Genomic DNA, 18,320 nt, shown 5'->3' with positions numbered 1-18,320 from the left:
GCTTGTGGGTGCTGCTGGGGTGGGGTGGGGGGTGTCAGTTGTGCCGTGGCTGCTGCCGCCGTGCCGGTCTCGGCAGAGCCATGAATTTGACACGGGGAGGCGGCAACAGCAGCAAGGTCAAGAGGGCAAAGCCAAGAGGTGGGCGAGAGACAAGCAAGGTTGAGTGATGTTTGGAAAGGCCGAATGACTTGAAAGGGCCGAACATTTCTTGAAATGACCGTGGCAGTACCACTTTTGCGCGTGACGGGTATACCAGTCACCACACCCCCTTGGTCGCGATAACTGGGGTCACTTCCGTCTCTCTCTGCTACAACAACCGTCTGCACATGAGACGAGGTGCCTCTACAACGCTCCGAGACAGCGGCGTCGCATTCCCTGCCGCGTTGCACCTGACCGAAACCCAGGCGGAAGTGACCAGCGCGACCATGGCGTCAGTCGCACAGCGCAGCAGCCCCATACTCGAGTCCCTCACGTGGTTATCTCATATACAACAGTTGGTACAATACAATGCACGCCCTTCCTATTCCATTCCTGCCTACTCTCCGCTCTGCCCCACGACCTCGGCAACGCGCTTGACGCGGTCCCCAGGCACGTCGCTGCCCACATCCGCCGACACTTCAATCACCCGGAGCAGTATGCCGAGCCGGTACGGCTTGACGATGACGGCGTCAAAGTCGGCCATAGCAGACTCGATCTGCGCCTGCCGCGCGTTTCCGGCTGCAGTGATGTTAGCTAGGATACTAACGGCACTGGCCTCGCTACTACTATTACTTACTAAGCGCGACGACGACCGTACGGTCCAGAGCACCCGTCGCTTCCGCCTCGCGCACCAGCCGCGTGGCAGTGTACCCGTCCATCACGGGCATTTCGAGGTCCATGAGCACGCAGTCGAACGGCGCGCTGCTGCCGGGCTTCTGCGTCTCGCTCAGGAGGTTCCAAGCTTCCAAGCCGTTTACGACGCCTGGGACCAAGGGTTAGCACGGCCGACACGATATATCAGACCACCCTCGCTCGGCTCGCTAGACCCGACTCACTCTGGACCGTAGCCCCGGCGATACCCAGCTGCCGGCACAACACCTTGCAGTTGATGACATTATCCTCCACCACCAGCACGCGCGCCTTGCACTGGAGCTTGGTGGCCTTTGAAGGCGTCTTGGGGGGCAGCTTGGGTCGGTTCAGCCGAGGGCGGACCTGGACAAAGAAGTTGAACGTCGTGCCCTGGCCGTACACGCTCTCGACTTCGATACGCCCGCCCATAAGCTCCGTAAGCTTGCGGCACACGAATAGGCCGAGGCCGATCCCGCCGAAGACTGTCTGCTTATCGGACCCTTCGTGCGTGAAGCGCTTGAACAGGGCCTCGGTATCGGCCGGTGTCATGCCGGGCCCAGTGTCGGATACCGTGGCAAACAGATACAGCGGGGTGTGTTCGCTGACTGGGCCCCCCTCGGGCCCGTCGTCGCCTGGAGGCTTGGTGCAGCTGTTCGCCTCTGGACGGCGGAACCCGATATCGAGCGACAGCTGCACCCGTCGCACGGGGCTCGTGGACGTGAACCGCACCGCGTTGGACACGAGGTTGGTCACCACCTGCCCGAAGCGCACGGGGTCGAGGTACACGCTGTGGATGCGCAGGCGGTCAAAGCTGCTCCCGAGGTCGAGTAGCAGCTCGAGCTTGTTGGCGCGCGCCTCGCTCTGGAAGGTGGATACGAGTCGGTGCGCCTCACTCTGCACGGCGTACTCGGACTCCTTGATCTCGAGCGTGTTCATCTGGATCTTGCCGAGCGAGAGCACGTCGTTGCTGATCCGCTCCTGCGTCAACGCGCACTGGTAGATGCTGTCGAGGGCCTCGAGGTCCTCGGCGAGGTCGGCCATGAGATCGGAGGTGGGATGCAGGCCCTTGTCGCTCTGCGTCGCCTCCTCGATTTCTCGCTGCAATGTCACGAGGTTGGTCTTGACCAGCGAGGAGCAGTGCGGACGTCAGCACGCGGCGTCGACAAAGACCACTTGCGATACTTATCTGCATCAAGCTGCTGATGGGGTTGCGCATTTCATGCCTGTAGAGCCTTCAGCATTGCCTGACGCACGCCCACGCCACACTCACGACACAATGTCAATCAGCTCCTCCTGCTGCCGCTTAGCCTCGACGGCCTCGATGCGGCGCTGCTCCGACTCGAGCAGCCGGTCCTTCTGCAGCGCCTCCTTCTGCACGCGGTCGGTGATGTCGATCAGGCATCCAAGAATGCCGGGCGGCGTGCCGTTGATGGGCTTGAGCCGGGTCGCAATGGCAAAGTTGGTCGTGCCGTTGATCCACGTAAACTCGAGCTCGACCGTGTCGTCGTTCGAGTTGAGAAACTCGGTCCACGTGCGCCGCACGTACTCGCGGTCCTCGGGGATGATGTAGTCGCCCCAGCTGATGACGGGCTGGCCTTGGGGATAGCTCGACAAGACGTGCCACGTCTTGTTGACGTATACGACCCAGCCGTCCTCGGTCGTGCGAAAGATGCCGACTGGGACGTCTGCTCGTCAGCCGCTGCCACTGTCGCGTTCCCACTCACTCTCGTTCAACGTCTCGATCTCGGCAGTGCGCTCCAAGAACGCTGCCTCGAGGCTCTGCCGCTTCTTGCCCCACTGAATGTGCATGCGCGCGCGGGCGATGAGCTCGCGCGAGTGGAACGGCTTGGCGAGGAAGTCTAACGGTCGTCAGCGCCTGCTCAAACTCCTCCGCACTCACCGTCCGCAACGCCCTCGTGCGCATCCGCCCGCGAGGTGAGAAGAATAATGGGCACCATCTGCTCCTCGCGCGTGCCATTCTTGAGGGCGGCCGCGAGCGCGTAGCCGTCCATGGTGGGCAGCACGGCGTCGGCAATGATGAGGTCGGGCGCGCGGTCTTTGACCTTTGCGAGCGCGTCGACGCCGTCCGTCGCCAGCACGACTTGGCACAGGACCGAGAATATCGTGCGCAGGTAGCTGCTCGAGTCGGGGTCGTCTGGGTAGTGTCAGCGGGGCCTGCGCGGCGGCACGATACGCACTGTCCACGATCATGACCACGTCGCTGGGCGTAAAGTACGGCGCGGCGTTGGGGCTGCTCTTGCTAACTGACATGCCGGTCGGCGGGCGCGGGTCGAGCTCGTGCTTCGGCAGCTGCCTGTGGCTCGACAGCGACTCGATGAGCGCCTGGTGGATCTGCTGGATGCCTGTCGTCTCGACGGGCGAGCTGTCGACGCTGTCGAGCGGCAAGTGGTCGCTCCCAAGCCTGGGCGGGTGTCAGCAGTGAACCAAGCAAGCGGTGGCTGCGCTACCTACCGTAGTGTGAGCGTAAACGTCGTCCCCTTGTCTCCTGTCGTACTGCTCTTGACGCTCAGCGTGCCGTGGTGCAGGTTGACGAGCTTATCGGCATGCGACAGGCCGATGCCGGTACTATCGCGCAGCCGCCTCGTCACTCCGTCGGCAGCGAGCGGCGCACCAGCAATTTCATCCAGCACGCTGGGGCTGATCCCCGACCCAGTATCCTCGACCGTGACCACGACCTCAGTGTCGGTATACCGCAGCGTCAGCGCCACGCGGCCGCCCGGAGAGAACTTGATCGCGTTGCCAATCAGCACGAACAAGACGCGCTCGTACTTGTCCAAGTCGACAAACACTGGCCTGCTTGCCTCGTCGCACTCGACGACAAAGTCGATCCCCTCGGCACTGGCTACTGGCGCGAAGAGCTTGGCGACGTTCTGCGTCAGCTGCCCGAGGTTGACGCGCCCGAATTTGCTCGCGTTCCGGCGGCCCTCGAGCGCGCTGTCCGCCACGAGCATGTTGACCAGCCGCGTCAGGCGGGACACGTTCCGCTGGACGACGTGTAGCGCGTCGCGCACCGCCGGCGCCAGTGCCACTTGCTCGGCAGCCAGGTCCTCCAACGGCCCCGATATCAACGACAAGGGAGTCAGCAGCTTGTGCGACACATTCGTCAGCAGCGCTTCCCGCGCGCGCTCCGCCGCCTGGATCTCAGCCTGCAACACCCGCTGCGTCTCGTTCTCGAGCACTGCGCCGAGCGAGTTGGTGAGCAGCATGTGCAGGTCGTCGACGAAGATGGCGTAGTCCTCGTCGTAGGCGTTGGCCGAGGAAATGCCGAGGACGACGACGCCGCGTGGCACGTCGCGGTCCATCCTGCGGCAGATGGGGATGACGACAGCAGAGGACGGCAGCTCGTCCCACACACGCACGGCGTAGCCCTCGACCCGCGAAAAGCAGTCCTGCACCACCACCGGCCGGTGCGTCTGCAGCGCCTCGGCGAACGGCCACAGCTCGTTTCCCTCGGCAAGGTCGCGCGGCATCGGCGACACGGGCCGCATGCCGTCCTCTGCGCCTGGCGAGGGCGGGGACGAGTCGTCCCCCCGCTCCGAGCCGTCAAGCGAGATGGACAGTTCGAGCGTTGCGGGCGCAGACGGGTGGCCAGAGGGCACGCCGACGCCGCCAGCGTACTTGAGCTTGGCTTTGAAGTGGTTTGGCGAGTCGAACAGCTGCTCCGACTCGACGCGGTAAATGAGCGCAAAGGGCGCCTCGGTCGGGTTGTTCTCGAACGCGTCGATGAGCTCGCGCTCGTGCTGTGCCTGCGTGCGCGCCTGGTCTGGCGGGGTCAGCGACGTCGGGGCCATGAAACTCACCGCCCCGTAGTGCCAGGTTGGTGAGGAAGCGGTCCCGCCGCCCGATGATAAAGTCGCGCGTCGTGTCGCGCCACGAGTGCACCAGCGCCGTCGTGCCCTCGCCGTCCGTGACGGGCACCCACTGGTGTCGGCGATAGAACTCGCGCCGGCGCGTGTCGCCCGCTGCGCTGGGGTACAGCGACAGGTCTGGCGTCGTCAGCGATGCGGAGTGGCGAGTGAAGCTTACCGTTGTCCTTGATCACTGGGGTGCCGTCGAGCGCGGCCTCTGTCCACCGCCCGAGATGCGGCCAGAGTTCTGCGTGTGAGCTGGCCGTTGGCTCTCACCGCAACTCACCTGCCCATGCCACTGTTCCCGATTGTCCAAACGCTCTTGGATGGTTGGGCAGTCGCTGGCGCGTCAGCTCCTCGTCGATGCCGCCACCGCCGACTCACATCTGCGTATTTCTGATTGTAGATGAACACCAAGTCCTTGCCCCACCAGAACGCCAGCGGCGTAGGCCAGCGCATGATGATGGCGACTTGGGGCACGTCAGCAACGCGCGCGCAGCGCCAGCCAGCCAGCCACGCAAACTCACCCATCATCTGCAGTGACTCGGGCCAGTGCTTCCGCTTGCCGAGTGGCGTATCTGCCCACTTGGTCGTCTCGAGGAGGTGGGCCACATCCTTACTTGATGCTTCTGGCGGCTTATCGCCCTCGTCATCGTCGTCGTCCGCCCCGTTCTCGCCGTATCCAAACACCGACTTGACGGCTCTCGCCGTCCCGTCCTGGTTCAGCTCAATCGTCTGGCCCGGCCGCCATCCAGGCAGGGATATTGGCGCTGACTTGCTGCTCGACGCCGCGCGCGCGGACCAACCGTCTAGCTCGTCCGTCATCGGGCCGGATGTGTGAGACGTTGAGCTCGACTGCCGCGGCAGTATCCCTCCTGATGACGACGGCGCCACCCGGCCATTAGCGGTCGTGCCTATGAACGAGCCGCGGGGCGGCACTGGGTCTGACGAGGGGTACGAGAGCAGGCTGCTTGGTGATTCGGACGATATCGACGTGAGCGGCACCTTGTCCGTCGAGGGCGGGGTCTCGCCGCCAATGTCGTCCTCTGGGATGGGGTCGTACGAAGTGCCGAACGACCTGCGGCGGGCAGACGGCAGCTGGAGACGCACTTGGCCCGAGGGCATGGTGGTGACGATGGCCGCCTCGTGCGTGCGCACAATCTTGCGCACGCCGTCCGCGCCGATGCGGTACACAGGCTGCACGGTCTTGGCGAGCATGAGCTTGGCTTTGGAGGAGCCAAATCTGAACTCGAGGGTGAGGGTCGGGCCTGTCGTGTCTGCTGGTTGTTGGGTCTCGTCGGGCGAGCGGGCGGGCTCGCCACTACTACTACCGCTGCGAACGCTCACGCTAGGGGACACGAACGACGCAGCATCCGTCTGGCCCGTGAGCCAGAGGCTTAGCCGCCGCGCCGATGACGGCGTGAGGCATTGTAGCAGCGACTGCCGGTTACCGGTGAAGCGTTTCCAGGTGGTGTTGGTCCACACGGGCGACAGGGGCTGGATGTTCTCCAGCGACCACTGCGACGCGTGGATCTCGCCGTAGAGCGGCACGCCGAAGATGAGCACGAGCGCGGGGTAGGGGTATTGCTGCGGGGGTGTTAGTATCGACGACAGCCGGCTCGACCGACCTCGAGATAACTATACGGCAGGTCGCCCAGGTCGATGCCCGCTTTCTCGAGCGCCGTGAGCGGATCGGTGTTCATGGCGACGGCGACATTGATGTGCGGGGGGGTTTGTATCACAAGAGTACCATTCGCCGAGTGTGGTGTAGCTATGTACAGCGAGCAGCGAAGACAACGCGCGGGATCATCAGCCAGAATGTATATATGGGTCAATGGCCGTATGCACGCCAATCAGTTTGACAGCCGCTGTCCGCTGTTCCCTCCTGACCTGGCTGCTCTCGATGACGGCACGAACGAACTGAGGGGAGGGATGGGGAGGGAGCAGGAAGGCAGAGGGAGGCGAGGGGAGGGGAGGGAGGCTTGCGGGCTTTGAGGCGGCCGGCCGTCACGTGGTGAGCATTGTTGGCATTCCACAACCATACGTGCTTGTCATCAATGACGACGACGCGTTAAACTGTAATGCATGCACCAGTGCACCAGGAAATGGGATAGCGCCGACGGATGGGATGCGAGCGGAGAGATTCGAGATTCGAGGTAGGCCGCAGCCGCACTTTCACACACACACAATCGCATCTCGCCGTCGACCCCCGCTCTCGCCTGCCCGCCTCGCGGCCCTCTTTCGGCGTCGTCAGAACGTGCTCACATCCCGCGCGGCATTCCTGACGCCGAGTCCAGTCCAGCGCCGTTCGTCGATACCACAGCATACACAACGCCGCTCGAGCGACACGGACACGGCCGTGAGGAATGGAAATCCCATAGACAGCGGCGTTCGGTGGGCGGGATCGGCACCGTATATGGATCGCTCATCGTGAACAGGTGGGCTAGACAAGGTCTCGGATGGGCGAGGTCGCGGCTATCTCAGGTATCTGGCGGACTTGGGACAGGGGATGATGTGTTCTATGGAATGTTGTCTCTGATCAGATAGTAACCCTTGAACAGCGACCCTTTGCGCACACGTCTCTCGCCGTGTCGGTGCAGAGAGGACTCGGCGTGGCGCCCTGTGGCACTGGCTGCCCTTTATCGATACCGGCGACTGAACTGACAGTGGTGTTCTCTCTCCCTTACGCCAACGCCACGATCTGCATGGCTGGCCATCTGGCTGGCATCGACTCGGCAGGAGCGCCGCCATGGACCTTGCTTCATAGCACCGGCGTCGGCGCGGCGTTCCCCGCCAACCCGTCGTCGTCGTCGAGGCCCACGACTAGCGTGCGTTGGTGCCGGCGCGCCAGCACCGATTTACTTTGGGGTGGTGTGTGAGACATGTTCGGCTCCGTCTCGGCTGCTGGACGATCTGCAGCGACTTTATCCAGAGTGAGTGAGCCGCAGCCGCGAGCCGCCTCGCTATGCGCCGTTGACACCAGCACCATTCCAAGGCCATCATTAATCAGATCAGACGGCCGAGCCGGTAGTTAGTGTGTCGCACCGTCGCGTTAGATCTCGTCTCGGCCGGCCGTTGCCGGCTGACTGGCGACGCTGGCGACGCTGGCGTCGCTGTTGCCGCTGATGCCGCTGGAAGTCAAATGTCAACAGAGAGAGAGACAGAAAGAGACAATGCAACGCATCAAAGTGGACGGAACGCTCAACAGACCCAGCCGGCCGACCCAACGTCGCCGGCCGTCGTGTGTGGCACTCCTCACTTGGCTGCCTTGGCGCGAGTGCCCCCGTCCACTCCCGAGCTCCCGAACGCCGAACAGCGACCGCCGACACCACCAAGGGGCCAAACGTCGACGCGTGCTGCTGCTAGATGCATGCATAGGGAGCGTCCCTTGCCGCTGTGTACCGCTGTGTAGAATGCATACGAGGCGTCGAACAATGCATATGCAGAGCAAGCCTGGGTGTATATCTCGTCACTGTCATGGACGTAAGCCAGCCCTGCCTCCGGGCCCCCGCCTGCCGCCGCGGCAATAATGCCATAACCGAAGTGGGGGTCAACTGACGACGACGAGGTCGAGATCCCATCGCGCATATATTGTGACGTTGCTCTCTCACTCTCTCACTCACCTCACTCACACACACACAACCATGCCAAAGCTCGTAGGCGCGACATCGACCTCGGGGTACTTTCAGCCTCACCCAAAGCTGTACAATGCGCTGGAGGACGACCCGATCCTCGACCGCAGCGCAAAGCTCTTCCTGCCAGAGCAGGTCTACAAGGAGTTTTACCCGCACTTGCATGCCTTGTGCGATCTCGTCATCGACCCCAAGACGTACGCGCTCGTCGCTAATGCAGAGCACGACCTGCCATACATCAAGGGCACGGGTTTCTCGTCGTTTGGCCACCCGATCCCCGACGCCCTCGTGACCTCGCCCGGATGGAAGGAGCTGCAGAACATTGGGATCCGCAACGGTATCGTGGCGACAGGCTACGACTCGTCGCTTGGCGCGTCGGCGCGCGTGGCGCAGTTCCTCAAGCTGCACCAGTGGGGCCCGTCGTCGGCCGTCGTCACCTGCCCCTCGGCGATGCAGGACGGCGCGACGAGCGTGCTCCTCCGCGAGCTGCAGCGCATCGCGCCCGGCTCGCGCGCATACGACGACAAGGAGGAAAACCGCAGCATCAAGCGCAAGGTGTTCACCCGCGCCGTTGAGCGTCTACTCTCCCTCGACCCCGAGGTCGCGTGGACCTCGGGCCAGTGGATGACGGAGCGCCCCGGCGGCTCCGACGTCGCCGGCACCGAGACGGTCGCGACGTACGAGGGCGACAATGGCGAGACGGACATTGACGGTAACCCGCTTGGCCCATGGTGTATCGACGGCTTCAAGTGGTTCTCGTCAGCGACCGACTGCGGCTGCGTGCTGCTCCTCGCGCAGACGGAGAAGGGCCTCGGCTGCTTCTTCGCGCCCACGCGCAAGCTCGACCCCGCAGGCGACGTCGCCATGAACGGCATCCGCATCCAGAGGCTCAAGAACAAGCTCGGCACAAAGGCCCTCCCGACCGCCGAGGTCGAGGTCAAGGGCATGCGCGCGTGGCTTGTCGGTACCGAGGGCCGCGGTGTCGCCAACATTGCGACGCTGCTCAACGTCACCAGGCTGTACAATGCCGGCTCGTCCACTGGCTTCTGGGGCCGCGGCCTCGCCATCGCCCGCAGCTTTGGTCGCCAGCGCGTCATGCCCTCCCTCGCCCTCAAGGGTCTGCCCGACAAGCTGCGCACGCTGCCCCGCTACACCAAGACGATTGCCGGCATCACGCTCGGCTACCGCGCCGACACGCTCCTCGCCGTGTTTGTTGCCGCGCTCGTGGGCAAGTCTGAGAACCCCGACTCGCCTACCGCGTCCATCATCCCGACCGACCACAACCAGGTCGCGGCGCTTGTGCGCCTCATCACGCCCGTGTCCAAGGCGCGCACGGCCAAGAACGGCATCGCCGGCCTGCAGGAGTGCATGGAGTCGCTCGGCGGCGTCGGCTTCATGGAGAACCAGGAGAACCCCGAGATGAACATTGCGCGTCTGTTCCGCGACGCCAACGTCCTGTCCATCTGGGAGGGCACGACCGACGTGCTCGCCACCGACACGGTCAAGGTGGTCAAGGGCAAGACGGGCGCGCAGAGCATCGACGCCGTCGACAAGTGGCTCAAGGCGACGCTGGGCGCCAACTCGACTGACCCGTACGGCGCCAAGTCGAATGTCGACCTCGGCCCCGAGAAGGCGGCGATCCTCAAGGCGTGGAGCGTGTTTGTGTACAATGCGTCCGCCCGCGACAAGGAGGAGCTGCTCGCCTACGGCCGCGAGGTGGTCGCCGAGATTGGCGACGTCCTGTGCGCGACCTTGCTGGTCGCCGACGCCGAGTCGGACAACGACCTGACGGCCATCGAGTGCGCGCGCCGCTTTGTCCGCACGCGCGGCACGTTTGGGTTTGACGGCAAGGAGCAGTCGGACTGGAAGAGCGTGAGCCGGTGGGACGACAAGATTAGCTTTGAGCGCGAGCCGCCGGCGCCCAAGCCGCGTGCCAAGCTCTAGCCGCATGCCAAGGGTCTAGCTAGCCGCACGCCAAGCATGCTCTAGCGCGCGATAGTTGTAGGAAAAAGCAGCATGATGATGATGATGTATAGAATGTATGAAGTGCATGTGTGCAGGCAGCAACGTGCGGCGGCGTCCTCAAGTAACCTCTAAGGGCACGCACGCCATATGAACCCACTATCCGGCGTATACATGTCCGCCGTCTACTCTAAGGCAGGTCGACCTCAAAGTGCAGGTCGTTGCCGTCGTCATGGCCAGTGGGGTCCATCTCGCCGATGATGTACCATCCGCGGCCCTTGAGGCCAGCGAGCTCGCCGCTGGGTGTGTCAGCGACGCTGCCAGCCCAGCCAACCGCAACAACCCGATCCCCACCCCTCGACGCCGCACTCACCCAGTCGCCGCCTCGATAATCTCAAACTTGGACTCGATGCGCGGGAAATCCAGCACCCCAGTGAGCGTGGCGCTGAACCAGCCCTTCTTGCCGCGGATCGTGCCCTCAAAGTAGAAGACGCCGGCTGCGGTATTGCTCTCCCGGTTGGCGGCGTGCGACGCGGCCACGAACGCGGCCGTCGCCTCGCCCTGCGCGTCGCCCTCGAGCCGGCGCGAAAAGTCGTAGAAGAGCACCTGGCCCTCGGGCGTGTTGCCGTTGACCTTGAGCGGGGTCGGCTCGCCGCCGCGGCAGTACGACTTGGCTGTGACTGGGAGGGGGTCAGTGGAGCTCGCGATGCCCGGCGAGCGCGCCAGCTCGACGTACAGGAGACGGGCGCCATGGTGTCTTTTTTGTTTTTGTAACTGTTGTTGTTGCTGATGGGGTATGCGCTACGGCCCACCGGCCGTGGGTTATGTACCGTGCGCTACGCTGCTACCCTCGGCGAACAAAGCGTCGTGTTGCGTGCGTGCATGCGGTGTGCATGCGGCATGCATTCCTTGTGGCCTGACCAATCGGCTCGGCTCGGCTCCACTGCATCAGTGGATGTAAGGCAAGTAAGTGCCCGCGGCGGCAGGAGCGTCATGGGCACATGTATGATCGCCCTCGGCCGGGTTGCAGCCCGGCGGAAGGGGTGAGGGGAGGGGAGGCGGCAAGGGGAGCCGAGGAGGGGTTGGCAGAACAATGGAAGGTCGGCAAGGCAAGGCGCGCCGGCGGCGCCACTGTGGCAGGCGGCTTGGCTGACGTGACGCGCGCTGGGTGATTCCTGCCTTTGTGCCTGCGGAGTTGACTTTCTCGATTTAGCCGCAGCCAAGAGTCATGTTATTGTCAGCATCTTGTCGGCCTTGGTCAGCTTGTGGCAATGCACGCCGACGACATGGACATGCAGAGGCTGTTACACGCCGCCGCAGGCGGCGTATCTTATCTTGGGCGTAGTTAGGTGTGTTGCAGCGCAGTACTAGCTAGCCTTGACATGCGTCAGAGGTCAGTCACGAGCGACGCAGGTCGCCGCTAAACTCAACCTCGGCTCTCGACTGCGGCGCATCAATTCCAACGCGCTATGCATAGCGTAATTCTCCTGTAGCTACATACGAACAGTGCCAGCGCCCTACGGCAGCTCGACCGAGAACGTGATAGGCCGCCCGTCCTTGCGATCATGCGGCTCGCTCACATCGAGCTCGTACCACCCCTTGCCGGTCAAGCCCTTCAACTCGCCACCAGTCGTCTCGGGGATGATCTCGAAATGCGCACTGATGATGGGGTAGTTTGTCGGCCCGCCGAGCGTCGCGGAGAAGTGTCCCTTCTTGCCTAGGATCGTGCCCTGGAAGTAGTAGATGCCCGCTAGGGGTGAGCGTGGCTCGGACAGAGCTAAGACTCACACGCAATGCTCGACTTGGGCGCGTCGGTGAAGGTCGAGCTGGGGGAAGAGGAGTCAGTGGTGGGGAGGAGGAATCGCCGCGCCCACTCACACGATGAACGCGGCCGTGCTCTCCCCGTTCGCCTCCTCGCCCACAATCTGCCGCGAAGAGTTGTACAGCAGGATCTCTCCGTCCGGCTCCTCGCCGTTCACCTTGAGCTTCGTGGGGGGCGACGGGCGCCCGATGAACTTGACCGTGACTGTGGCGTGGCGTGAGCGGCGCGTGGCGTGGCGTCGACGGGGGGACTAGACTCACAAGTGACTGGGGCCATGATGGGTTACTGGGTATGCAGCATGCGACGTTGGTCGTGCTGGCTAAGTAGTCGTTCACGATGCCAGATACGATTTCAGTGTGCGTGCACGCGCAATGACGTGATGCCGCACCTCTCACCCCCCTCGGCCTAGCCTAGTCGCCGTTGGTCGCCGCATCGCCGCACCGGCCATGTGCGATGCCACGTGAGCCACAACCCGATCCGACAGGCCCGACAGGCAAGGCTGGTGGCTTAGGCAATCTGATGACTGACACTGGTGTCGCTGCCTCGGCGCCGACTGCGTCGTGCTCGTCGGCTCACCGACGGAGGGGGCGGCGCTCTCCGTGAGCCTTGGCACTCGCCGACCAACCGAGGGAGATCACTGTGCTGTTGTTTCCGGCTCGGCATCCCCCAGTGTCTGTCTCCTCAATCACCAAACGCCGGGGTTCATCAAATTCGGCAGCAAAGTCGCAATGTACCCTCCTCCCCTTTCTGCCCAGGTGCCTCCAAGTGCCTCCAAGTGCCTCCAAGTGCCTGCAGGACAACGACTGTGGCACTCGAATTTGATGGTCCCTGATGTCATTGAGGCTCCTCTGTGGTACATTATCAAGGCAGCAGCAGTTAATCAGACAACGAGCATCTTGGTATCTCTGGTACAGCGACATGTCCGCCTCAAACCCAGATACAGAGTCCAAAGTCGTCCCCGCGGTCGACACGGTGGCACCTAATGCCGCGGTCGACGCATCGCCCATCGTCGTCTCCCTCACCCCCGATGACCCAGAAGTAAGCCGGTCGCCGCAGCCAGCGCCACCCCTAACACCCAGCACCCGGCCAACTTCTCCCCGTCCAAGAAAGCCCTCAATACCGCCATCGCAGCGTACGTCCTCTTCCTAACGGCGATCATGGCGACGTCAGTCGGCGTCATGACGCCGTCCGGCATGGCGTGGTTCGGCGTCTCGCGCACCGCCTACGCGCTCAGTCTGACGGTGTACATGGTGCCCATGGCGGTATTCTCGCTCGTCTTTGCGCCGCTCAGCGAGGTGTGGGGCCGCGCGGGGGTATACCGCGTCGCGATGGTTGTGTAGGTCTGCCCTGCCATGTAGCCGCCACTAACACCCGCAGCAACACCCTCGCGTTCATCCCGCAGATCTGGACACACTCGTACCCCGCCCTCCTGGTGACCCGCTTCATCCAAGGCACTGCCCTCGCCGCCGGCAACGCGCTTGTCGGGGGCACAATCGCAGACATGTACGCGCCGCGCGAGCGCGGGCTAGCGATGAACATGATGGCGCTGGCCAACTACGCTGGCAACTCGCTCGGCGGCGCCGCGTTCGGCTTCGTGGCGATGAAGCTCGGCGTGCAGTGGTGCTATGGGATCCAGGCGCTCGCGTGCGTCGTGTCCGTCGTGCTCAACTATGCGTTCATGGTCGAGACGCGCGCCGAGGCGATCGCGGCGCGCAAGGCCGCGCGGCTGACGGCCTCGACGGGACGGCTGCACGTCGGCGCACACCAGCTCGAGGCGAAGAGCCTCGCGCACCTCGCCCGCACGGCAGTCCTCCGCCCCCTCACCTTCCTCTGCACTGAGCCGATCGTGACGGCCATGTCGTTGTGGATCGGGTTCGCCTGGAGCTGCATCTACCTCGGGAGCAGCGCGACGCTCGCCGTGTTCGGGCAGTACGGGTGGAACGCGGGCCTCACGGGCCTGTCGCTGCTGTCCACGCTCGTCGGCGGGCTGCTGGGCTTTGCGTCAAATTTCCACCAGGAGCGCATCTACCGCCGCGCGGTCGCGAGCGGGGCCGCGACCCCAGAGGTACGCCTGTACTGGTCTGCGTCGGGCGGGCTGCTGTTCCCGGCGTGCATGTACGCTTATGCGTGGACTGGCAGGCCGAGCGTGCCGTGGATCGTGCCCGCCATATTCCTCTCCGGCGCCATGTGGGGCGTGTACATCATGTACTGCGGGGTTGTGTACGTCGCCGTGAGAGGCAAGGCTGACGCCGCAGAAACTACTTTGCCGACGCGTACGAGACCTACTCGTCGTCGGCGCAGGCGGCGCACAGCTTCGTGCGCGGCTTCATGGCCGGCACGCTCCCGCTCGCCGCGGGGGTGATGTACAACCACCTCGGGTACCCGCAAGCCTCGACACTGGTCGCGAGCATCTCGACCGCGCTGGCGGCTGCGCCGCTGGCACTCATCTTCGTCGGGCCAAAGCTGCGCGCGCGGAGCAAGACGGCTGTCGCGATTGCTGGGAGCTGGGGGCAGGAGTGGAGCGACGTGGTCGTGGTCAGCCGTCAGTAGACACGGGGCATGTGTTGTTCTCAGTGCACACGCCGCACGTCTGCCTATGCACATCACTGCATCATCACTGCGGGTGAACGTTGAACTCGAGCCTGTTACCCGCATAGTCGCGCGCAAAGAAGCGCGTGGGGTACTCCACGCCCTGGCAAGTGTCAGCACTGCACACCACCTCGACGCACCTTGGAGCCAGAGTTCTCCTCTCCTGGCTGGTCAGCAGCGAGCGCAGCCGCCGGGCCGCCCTTGGACCTATGCTCCCAAATCCGCGTCTGCAGGGCGTTGAGCGCCTCGGGGGTCGGGAGGGAGAAGCATGGATGGGCGCGGGTATCCGGGCGTGTGGGGGTGTCGAAGCTGATGTGGATCTGGGCGAGTCAGGGCCGTCACTTCTGTCGAATCGGTGCAGGCTCACCTGCTGTCCGCCGCCGACACGGAACCTGGCGTCATTGTCAGTGGAAGGTGAGGGGAGCGACGATGGATGCCCGCGACTCACCACCGCAACGAGTCCTTCTGCAGGCTCGGCACCGGGTCGCTAGGGAACCCAATCACCTCGCCGTAGAACTCTTCCGCGAGGTGCAGCGTGCCCTCTGGGACCGAGAGGTTGATGTGCTGGATCGCGTAGGGGGTGTAGGATGCCATTTTTGTGGAGGAGTGTGTGATGCACAAAGTCGAGGGTGTGAGTGAGATGCGAGTCACTAAGTAGTGGCGTCATTGTTCCGGAGTCGTCGGGCCGGGCCGATACGACTGACGGGCCAATCCGGCCAGTGGCCGCACTGCTATTGACAAGTTGTACATGATGCAAGGGGGAGTACAAGATGGGTGTATTGTATACACGGGTACAATGGATAGATGCAGTGTCTGCTGTAGGGGCAAGCAAGATGGATTAGGGGGTGTGCTGGGTGTTGTGTGTTCGCCAGGGGGGGGAGGGGGGCCCGGGGGGGCAGCTCGTTGAGAGGGCGGTTGCATCGAGTGGCGGCCAGACGAGACACGGCAAGGCGAGAGACGCCGATGAGCTGGGTAGTCGCCAGGCGTGTCGAGCTAGGCATAAGACAGAGCTGGAGGAAGAGGCACCGCGAGGACGCCGACGCGCCGAGCGGGCAGCGGTCCGCTCCAACGTCCCGGTCTACACCTCGAGCGGCCACTCTCCGCGCATCGACAGCAATCTCGGGAAGATGAAGAGCCCAGACTGTTCACTCGGCACCGCCTCGCTCGCTTCGCCTCCCTCGCTCGGTATGTTCGACTTTTACTTGTTCGGCCGCTCACACCCCTTGTCAAGGAGGTAGCTGAACCGCTCTGGCTCCTCCTTGAGCGCGACGGGGACGTGGAGGAACGCGTTGCGCCTGCGCGTGGGGCCGCTGTGTGCGATCACGTCGCGGAACGTGAAAGCCTCCTATGGGGTGTTAGCGGTGAACCACATCGAAGTGAAAGCGAGCTCGACCCACCGCCCACATGCCGAACGGGTCGCGCCCCTCGCACACGCGCCGTCTGAGCCTCCTCTCGTCGAGCAACCTTGCGCTCGTCAGCCGGTCGTTGTGCGAGTATCCCGTCATCTTGGCACGCATGTCCTGCAGCGTCGGGAAGCAGAAGGAGCAGTGCCACCCCGCAGCGGCGAGCAGGTCGTCGCTGCCGCGGCCGTGGTGGTAGTCTACCCCCTCGCCGCCGGCAGGCACCGTCACGACGCGGGGGCGCCAGTACCCGCCGTCGTTGAGCGGCTGGTCGTAGCTGTAGAGGTAGTTGTCGACCTGGAGGTGGAGCTGCGAGGGGAACCCGCTGCACATGGTGAGCAGCTGCAGCGTGTCGCGGGACACGATCTCGTCGACGTCCGACTGGATGATGAGCGCGCCGGGCGGGATCGCGCCGGACCCGCGCTCGGCGGCGATGAGGTCTGATATCGCCTGCCGCTGGCACGCCTCGTTCTTGAAGCTCCCCGAGGGCAGGTTGGGCTCAAAGTCCGTCACGGCGCGGTAGACGAGCTTGGCGCCTGCGTCGTGCGCGATGCGCTCGAAGCGCGCGCGGTGCGCGGCAAAGTGCAGCGGCTTGGGCGTGCCCGCAAAGGTCATGTTGGACTCGACGACAAGCAGGATGTCCACGAACGGCGCGTACTCGCGCCATCGGATCTCGAGCATGTCGAGCTCGGTGGACACGGGCACGGCGTCGACGACGACGGGCTTGCCCCCGCGCCGGGTGGCCCAGCCGTGCGCGCCGCACCATTGTTCGTCGTTGTCGTCGCCAGCGCGCGGGAAGTGCTTGATGACGTTGAACGCGGGCTCGGGCGTGTCCCATAGTGGCCGGAGGATGTACCCCACGTCCCGCCGCAGAGTGGATATCGCGTGCGCGTTGTACAGCAGGACGAGGAGCGCGATCGTGCCGACCAGCGCCGCGCGGAGGGGGCGACGGGTCAGCTTGTTGGCCGCGGCGGCGACCGCGCCGAGCACCGGTATCCGCCGCGGGCTGGGCGGCGGCGACGAGCTGGTGGTAGGGAGTATTGGCGGCTTGCGGTGGTCCATGACTGCAAAGAAACGAGTGTCAGTCGACGTCGAGAAGATGTAAAGGCAGGCATGGAGGCGAGCAGGATGTCCTGGAGGTCGCCCCCCACGTTGTACATCCGTTGACGCGCATCTGACCCTCTCAATGCCAATCTTTCCTGTTCAGTTAATGCTCTCTACGTCTTGCTCTTGCCCTCATGCTACAATGCAGCATCAGGTAAGGTTGACCCACTGACCCATGACCCGCTGACTGCCCCTCATTGACAGCCTGACCCATTTGCCTCTCGCCCTGCAGCCCTTTGTATTCCGCCACTCGCGCCGCCAAGCGTGCGCTCCCTCTGCCCGCCCACGCTGGCAAGGTTCCCAAAGTTCCCAACACTGACGGCAACTTGCCTGCCTCAGCGCACGGCGCCCCGAGCCTCATATTATCTCGGTCATGCGATGCGGTGCAGGCAGACGCCTGGATCCAGGAGGGCAGGCAACTGACGAGAGCGAGAGCAAAAGCCCTCCCGTCCACCCCCCACCTGCTCGGCCCTGAGCTCGCCACGCCGTCATCGAGGGAGTGGGGGAAGCGCCGGCATATGACCTTCAGCACTAACCTTGGAGGTCTCCGACGACGTCACGCGCTTACAGTCAAAGGTTACTAGCTCGGCAGCGGCTCGCCCTTTGTGGAGCGCGCCAGACGCCTGCCTTTTGGATGGACATGGGCGCGCGAGCTGGCTGCCTGCCTTGGCCAGCAGCTTGGGTTTTCTTCTCACCGGTGTCATCCGCAGCCAAGCCCGGTTGGCGGCGCCGCAGCACCCTGCGGATTGGACGGCGGAAGCCTCCTCAGCTGGTCGGAGCCCTCGGAGCCCTCGGAGCTCTCCTGGGATGCTGACGGCCCTGAGGAGCTCGCCTCGCACCGAGCAGGCTCGTATCGAGTGCACGCGCCTGCGCCAGCCCGCATAGACCAGCTCTTGGCGCGGCTCGTGCATTGAGGCGTGTGCATCGGCGACATTGTCACCGTTGGCGTCGTTCACGTCTTTAACAGGAGCATCGGCAACTCTCGATGCCAGCGTTGACATGACAACAATGTAATAGAGACTGCTCATGTTCGCTGACATCACGGCAATGCAGGCAGGCACACATGATCGATCACGACGCCGACGCGGGGCGGGGCGGTCATCCTCAAACGCGA

General features: G+C 64.0%; 7 protein-coding genes across 8 annotated transcripts; 2 read left to right on the top strand and 5 right to left on the bottom strand.

Moving 5' to 3' along the window:
- Positions 1-516: 516 nt before the first annotated feature.
- On the bottom strand, positions 517-6,502 carry tmoS_3. 2 transcript variants are annotated; one of them, XM_062775405.1, is made up of 15 exons: positions 6,326-6,502; positions 5,225-6,284; positions 5,082-5,167; positions 4,984-5,038; positions 4,876-4,944; positions 4,650-4,835; positions 3,301-4,612; positions 3,027-3,250; positions 2,729-2,983; positions 2,553-2,687; positions 2,099-2,504; positions 1,982-2,051; positions 1,035-1,947; positions 776-961; positions 517-717 (listed from the first exon to the last, which is right to left on the bottom strand). In XM_062775405.1, exons 1-15 carry the CDS (start codon positions 6,398-6,400, stop codon positions 536-538), a joined length of 5,214 nt encoding a protein of 1,737 aa, XP_062631389.1. In that variant the 5' UTR covers positions 6,401-6,502; the 3' UTR covers positions 517-535. The 2 variants fall into 2 exon arrangements, with proteins under 2 accessions (XP_062631389.1, XP_062631390.1); XM_062775406.1 differs by lacking the exon at positions 1,982-2,051 and having other exon boundaries at positions 2,104-2,504.
- A 1,839-nt stretch (positions 6,503-8,341) lies between these two features.
- On the top strand, positions 8,342-10,273 carry acdh-11_1 (Acyl-CoA dehydrogenase family member 11; the record flags this gene model as incomplete). Its single annotated transcript, XM_062775404.1, has 1 exon — positions 8,342-10,273. One exon carries the CDS (start codon positions 8,342-8,344, stop codon positions 10,271-10,273), a length of 1,932 nt encoding a protein of 643 aa, XP_062631388.1.
- Positions 10,274-10,434: 161 nt separating this feature from the next.
- LOC62_07G008861 (uncharacterized protein) lies at positions 10,435-11,062 on the bottom strand. The gene is made up of 3 exons (XM_062775403.1): positions 11,028-11,062; positions 10,665-10,971; positions 10,435-10,590 (listed from the first exon to the last, which is right to left on the bottom strand). The coding sequence occupies exons 1-3, from the start codon at positions 11,041-11,043 to the stop codon at positions 10,482-10,484; spliced, it is 432 nt and encodes a 143-aa protein (XP_062631387.1). The 5' UTR covers positions 11,044-11,062; the 3' UTR covers positions 10,435-10,481.
- Positions 11,063-11,751: 689 nt separating this feature from the next.
- On the bottom strand, positions 11,752-12,446 carry LOC62_07G008860 (uncharacterized protein). The gene is made up of 4 exons (XM_062775402.1): positions 12,374-12,446; positions 12,170-12,317; positions 12,080-12,117; positions 11,752-12,041 (listed from the first exon to the last, which is right to left on the bottom strand). Exons 1-4 carry the CDS (start codon positions 12,387-12,389, stop codon positions 11,809-11,811), a joined length of 435 nt encoding a protein of 144 aa, XP_062631386.1. The 5' UTR covers positions 12,390-12,446; the 3' UTR covers positions 11,752-11,808.
- Positions 12,447-13,026: 580 nt separating this feature from the next.
- On the top strand, positions 13,027-14,711 carry FUB11_1 (Efflux pump FUB11). The gene is made up of 4 exons (XM_062775401.1): positions 13,027-13,151; positions 13,193-13,449; positions 13,491-14,333; positions 14,369-14,711. Exons 1-4 carry the CDS (start codon positions 13,032-13,034, stop codon positions 14,661-14,663), a joined length of 1,515 nt encoding a protein of 504 aa, XP_062631385.1. The 5' UTR covers positions 13,027-13,031; the 3' UTR covers positions 14,664-14,711.
- On the bottom strand, positions 14,704-15,313 carry LOC62_07G008858 (uncharacterized protein). The gene is made up of 4 exons (XM_062775400.1): positions 15,151-15,313; positions 15,070-15,094; positions 14,843-15,022; positions 14,704-14,805 (listed from the first exon to the last, which is right to left on the bottom strand). Exons 1-4 carry the CDS (start codon positions 15,294-15,296, stop codon positions 14,728-14,730), a joined length of 429 nt encoding a protein of 142 aa, XP_062631384.1. The 5' UTR covers positions 15,297-15,313; the 3' UTR covers positions 14,704-14,727.
- Positions 15,314-15,437: 124 nt separating this feature from the next.
- MGAT3 (Beta-1,4-mannosyl-glycoprotein 4-beta-N-acetylglucosaminyltransferase) lies at positions 15,438-17,307 on the bottom strand. Its single transcript, XM_062775399.1, has 2 exons — positions 16,100-17,307; positions 15,438-16,047 (listed from the first exon to the last, which is right to left on the bottom strand). Exons 1-2 carry the CDS (start codon positions 17,162-17,164, stop codon positions 15,901-15,903), a joined length of 1,212 nt encoding a protein of 403 aa, XP_062631383.1. The 5' UTR covers positions 17,165-17,307; the 3' UTR covers positions 15,438-15,900.
- Between the last annotated feature and the right edge of the window lie 1,013 nt (positions 17,308-18,320).

Source organism: Vanrija pseudolonga, chromosome 7 (assembly GCF_020906515.1).
Source record: "Vanrija pseudolonga chromosome 7, complete sequence".
Lineage (NCBI taxonomy): Eukaryota > Fungi > Basidiomycota > Tremellomycetes > Trichosporonales > Trichosporonaceae > Vanrija > Vanrija pseudolonga.
The sequence above is the reverse complement of the archived record's forward strand: the minus strand, read 5'-3'. Positions and strand labels throughout refer to the sequence as shown.

What these genes read in the sequence shown, in the direction of transcription:
- LOC62_07G008858 (XM_062775400.1), bottom strand. Translation starts at nt 15,296, where the DNA reads ATGGCATCCTACACCCCCTACGCGATCCAGCACATCAACCTCTCGGTC. An exon ending in GTGTCGGCGGCGGACAGCAG is followed by an intron (nt 15,023 to 15,069) that starts GTGAGCCTGCAC and finishes TGACTCGCCCAG; the next exon opens with ATCCACATCAGCTTCGACAC. An exon ending in AGGAGAACTCTGGCTCCAAG is followed by an intron (nt 14,806 to 14,842) that starts GTGCGTCGAGGT and finishes GACACTTGCCAG; the next exon opens with GGCGTGGAGTACCCCACGCG.
- LOC62_07G008861 (XM_062775403.1), bottom strand. An exon ending in ATTATCGAGGCGGCGACTGG is followed by an intron (nt 10,591 to 10,664) that starts GTGAGTGCGGCG and finishes TGACACACCCAG; the next exon opens with CGGCGAGCTCGCTGGCCTCA.
- MGAT3 (XM_062775399.1), bottom strand. Translation starts at nt 17,164, where the DNA reads ATGGACCACCGCAAGCCGCCAATACTCCCTACCACCAGCTCGTCGCCG. An exon ending in ACCCGTTCGGCATGTGGGCG is followed by an intron (nt 16,048 to 16,099) that starts GTGGGTCGAGCT and finishes AACACCCCATAG; the next exon opens with GAGGCTTTCACGTTCCGCGA.
- FUB11_1 (XM_062775401.1), top strand. Translation starts at nt 13,032, where the DNA reads ATGTCCGCCTCAAACCCAGATACAGAGTCCAAAGTCGTCCCCGCGGTC. An exon ending in TCACCCCCGATGACCCAGAA is followed by an intron (nt 13,152 to 13,192) that starts GTAAGCCGGTCG and finishes CCTAACACCCAG; the next exon opens with CACCCGGCCAACTTCTCCCC. An exon ending in TACCGCGTCGCGATGGTTGT is followed by an intron (nt 13,450 to 13,490) that starts GTAGGTCTGCCC and finishes TAACACCCGCAG; the next exon opens with CAACACCCTCGCGTTCATCC.
- tmoS_3 (XM_062775405.1), bottom strand. Translation starts at nt 6,400, where the DNA reads ATGAACACCGATCCGCTCACGGCGCTCGAGAAAGCGGGCATCGACCTG. An exon ending in ACAATCAGAAATACGCAGAT is followed by an intron (nt 5,039 to 5,081) that starts GTGAGTCGGCGG and finishes CTGACGCGCCAG; the next exon opens with CGACTGCCCAACCATCCAAG. An exon ending in GATCGAGACGTTGAACGAGA is followed by an intron (nt 2,505 to 2,552) that starts GTGAGTGGGAAC and finishes CAGACGTCCCAG; the next exon opens with TCGGCATCTTTCGCACGACC.
- LOC62_07G008860 (XM_062775402.1), bottom strand. An exon ending in AGCACGGCCGCGTTCATCGT is followed by an intron (nt 12,118 to 12,169) that starts GTGAGTGGGCGC and finishes CTCTTCCCCCAG; the next exon opens with CTCGACCTTCACCGACGCGC. An exon ending in GCCCAAGTCGAGCATTGCGT is followed by an intron (nt 12,042 to 12,079) that starts GTGAGTCTTAGC and finishes GCTCACCCCTAG; the next exon opens with CGGGCATCTACTACTTCCAG.